At 45.2% G+C, this 3140-nt stretch overlaps 1 protein-coding gene across 1 annotated transcript; it reads left to right on the top strand.

Moving 5' to 3' along the window:
* Positions 1-226: 226 nt before the first annotated feature.
* On the top strand, positions 227-2710 carry LOC132499909 (ferritin light chain-like). Its single transcript, XM_060114573.1, has 3 exons — positions 227-243; positions 2108-2445; positions 2541-2710. Exons 1-3 carry the CDS (start codon positions 227-229, stop codon positions 2708-2710), a joined length of 525 nt encoding a protein of 174 aa, XP_059970556.1.
* The last annotated feature ends 430 nt before the right edge of the window (positions 2711-3140 follow it).

Here is a 3140-nt window from a genome sequence, read left to right as displayed (position 1 = left end):
TTAAGTAATTCATGATTATGTTTACATATTATTCTTAAAATAACAAAACTGTGGAGATGGAGAACAGATTAGAAATTGCCAAGGGTTAGAGATGGGGGTAGAAGGTACAGTGGGGAAACTTTGTGAGGTTTTTGTGGTCCCAGTACAAATAATACAGCACTCTTGGTTTTAATCCCTAAAGATGTTTAAAAACAATTCCTAATAAGAGTTGTCCAGATATTTAGCAATGGCAGCAGATTACAGGTATAGCTCCCCAACATGACAACTTCAAAAGAGATTGTACTAATTCAATGCATATGTTAATTTTAAAAAGGCCAGTCACAGTACTTAAATGGTATATATCTTAACGATATTATTCTAAGTATCTAGCTATACCAGATGGACTAGCAGGATTTTCTGTCCATTCATTCTTATTTAAGACAGTAAATCTTATAATAAGAGAGTTAAAAAAAGAAAAAGAAAAAAACAACAAACCTCAACTACAGTTGGGTATTCTCATAGGAAGATGAGGTGAAAAAAGTAGCAGTGGTTCAAAAGCTTAAGCAGTGGCACCTAAATTTGGCTGCATATTAGAATCATCTGAAGCACTTTTTAAAAACCCTCACACTGACTGTTGGTCATCCTAGACCAATAAAATAACTTTAAATCTCCTCAGACGATGCCAGTGTCTAGCCAGAACTGAGAACCAGAGGACTAAGCAGAAGGGGATGTTTCTACAAAGATTTCTTAACAATAAGTCCTTTCACCCAATCAGATTTACCTTCCCACAAAGGGGTAAAGAAGGCTAGATGTTGTCCATACTTGCTTCGCTTTAATTAGCACTTGTGACTTGCCCAAATCCTAGATCATGTTTCCCCTAAATTTCATGTTATTCCCTAAGTTTTTCAAATCCAGGGCTAAGGGGTTTGCCAGGATGAGATTTTAAGTGTTCACACAGGGGAAGTCCCTGGCAAACCAGGAAAGTGGTCACTCTACATTGAATTGTAAAGTATCCTAAATAACCCTGCCACTGCTCCCAGATACTAGTCTGTGCCAATCAGTGGAGAAAAGGCATTCTCCATTACTACCACGGCAAATGCTGCTGTACTTGCCTTGGCTACTCCCTATCTTTTCCAGGCGTCACTCCCCTTAACCTGCTGGTGGACGCTTTGGCAGCTGACAAGGCAGATATTTTTAAACTTTAAGGTGAATAAAAATCATCTGGAGGGCCAGTTATAACAGAGATCACTGAGCCCCACTAGAGTTGCTGATTCCATAGGGCTGGGATAGGGCCCTAAAACTTGAATATCTGACACATTATCAGGGGATGCTGGTAAAGCTGGTCAGGTTGTTACTGAATGCTGGTTCGTGTGTCTGAAGCACACTGAGGCCAAACAAACCTAAAGGTTGGAGTCTGGAGAAGAGAAAGGTTTATTGCAGGATCGAGCAAGGAGAGGGGTGGTCCGTGTTCCAAAACCCCTGAAATCTCCAAAGGATTTCAGCAAAGCATTTTTAAAGGCCAGGTGAGGGAGGGACATCCCAGGGCATGTGATCAGCTCGTGCACAATCCTCTGATTGGCTGATGTTGAGGCCACAAGGCAGGTAACATTATCCATCCTTAGGTGCCAGAAGGTCTGGGGGCTACATGCTCTTGATCATCAAGGAGTTCATTTCTTCCATTGGGTGGTGGTTTTTAGCATCTGAAAACTCAAGAAATATGCCTGAGATACTATTATCTGAGTACTTCAGAGAGAAACTACAATAGAGGATATGGTGGATGGGTCTGTCCTAGGAAGGCCCCATAGGGTACTGCTTGGTTACAAGGTGACCATACTTTGAGAACCACTGCTCTAGTGGCTTGGAATGTTAGGAAAGTAATGGAAGAATCCCTTCCCAGATCTAGATTCTAGTATCACCAGCTATTTTGGTGGGAGGAAGGGTAAGTTTTGTCCTTGCTTGGACTTCTTGTTCATTTATATCAAAGCCTATTTGAGGCAGTGCGTTCGGCAGTCCTGGAGATCTGTCTTTTGCTTCAACAGTGTTTGGAATGAACAGACCCAGGGACGCTCCTTGCTCCAGCCCCCGACCACCCTCCAACCTTTTTTCCTTTCGCAACCTTTGGAATCAGACACTCAGCTATCCTCAGCCTCCAGGACAGGCCAACACCAGTTTTTGAGCTTAGCTCCTTATCCCTGATCAACCACGAGTTCCCAGGTTCGTCAGAATTATTCCACCGAGGTGGAGGCTCCCGTCCACCGCCTGTTCATCTTGCATCTGTGGACACTTACCTCTCTCTGAGCATCTATTTCGACAGCAACAATGGGACTCTGGACAGTATGGGCCACATTTTTCGCCAGCTGGCTGAGGAGAAGTGTGAGGGCGCCCAGCGCCTCTTGAAAATGCAAAACCAGTGCTGCGGCCGCGCCCTCTTCCAGGATGCATGGAAGCCTTCTCAGGATGAGTGGGGTAAAACCCAGGATGCTGTGGAAGCCGCCATTCTTAGGGAGAAGAATCTGAACCAGGCACTATCGGATCTGCGCGCCCTGGGTCCTGCCTTGCAGACTCCCAGCTCTGTGACTTCCTGGAGAGCCGCTTCCTGGAGGAGCAGGTGAAACTCATCCAGAAGATGGGCGACCACCTGACCAACCTCCGCAGGCTGGCTGGTCCGCAGGCTGTGCTGGGCGAGCATCTCTTTGAAAGGCTCACCCTCGAGCCAAACAGGAGTCTCTGAAGTCCAGCCGCATCTGAGGAGACCCTCTGGCGTCAGAGCTTCTGCCTGAAGCCCCGCTCTGAAGCCACTAGGCAGCTTTGTAACTGCCCTGGAGCCCTCTCCCAAGACTTGGACCAAATGGAAACAATAACGCTTTTTGAAGAAGGAAAAAAAAAAGCCTATTTGAAATACAAACAGAATAAAGCGAAAAAAAGAAATATATACATATATTCACGTTCTTTTAACATATGAATTGCCCCACTTTATCTGTGTGAAGTAAGTTTGTTCCAATTATTGGGCTGGTTCTCAAGCTTTGCTGCTCGTTTGAATTACCTAAAGAGCTTTGAAGAAAAACATTGGTGTCTGGGTCCCAGCCCCAGAGATTTTGATTCAGTAGGTCTAGGCAGGAGCCTGGGCACCGGGAGGTCTCAGAGTTCCCCAGGTGATTCTA

Source organism: Mesoplodon densirostris, chromosome 12 (genome assembly GCF_025265405.1).
Source record: "Mesoplodon densirostris isolate mMesDen1 chromosome 12, mMesDen1 primary haplotype, whole genome shotgun sequence".
NCBI lineage: Eukaryota > Metazoa > Chordata > Mammalia > Artiodactyla > Ziphiidae > Mesoplodon > Mesoplodon densirostris.
The sequence above is the reverse complement of the archived record's forward strand: the minus strand, read 5'-3'. Positions and strand labels throughout refer to the sequence as shown.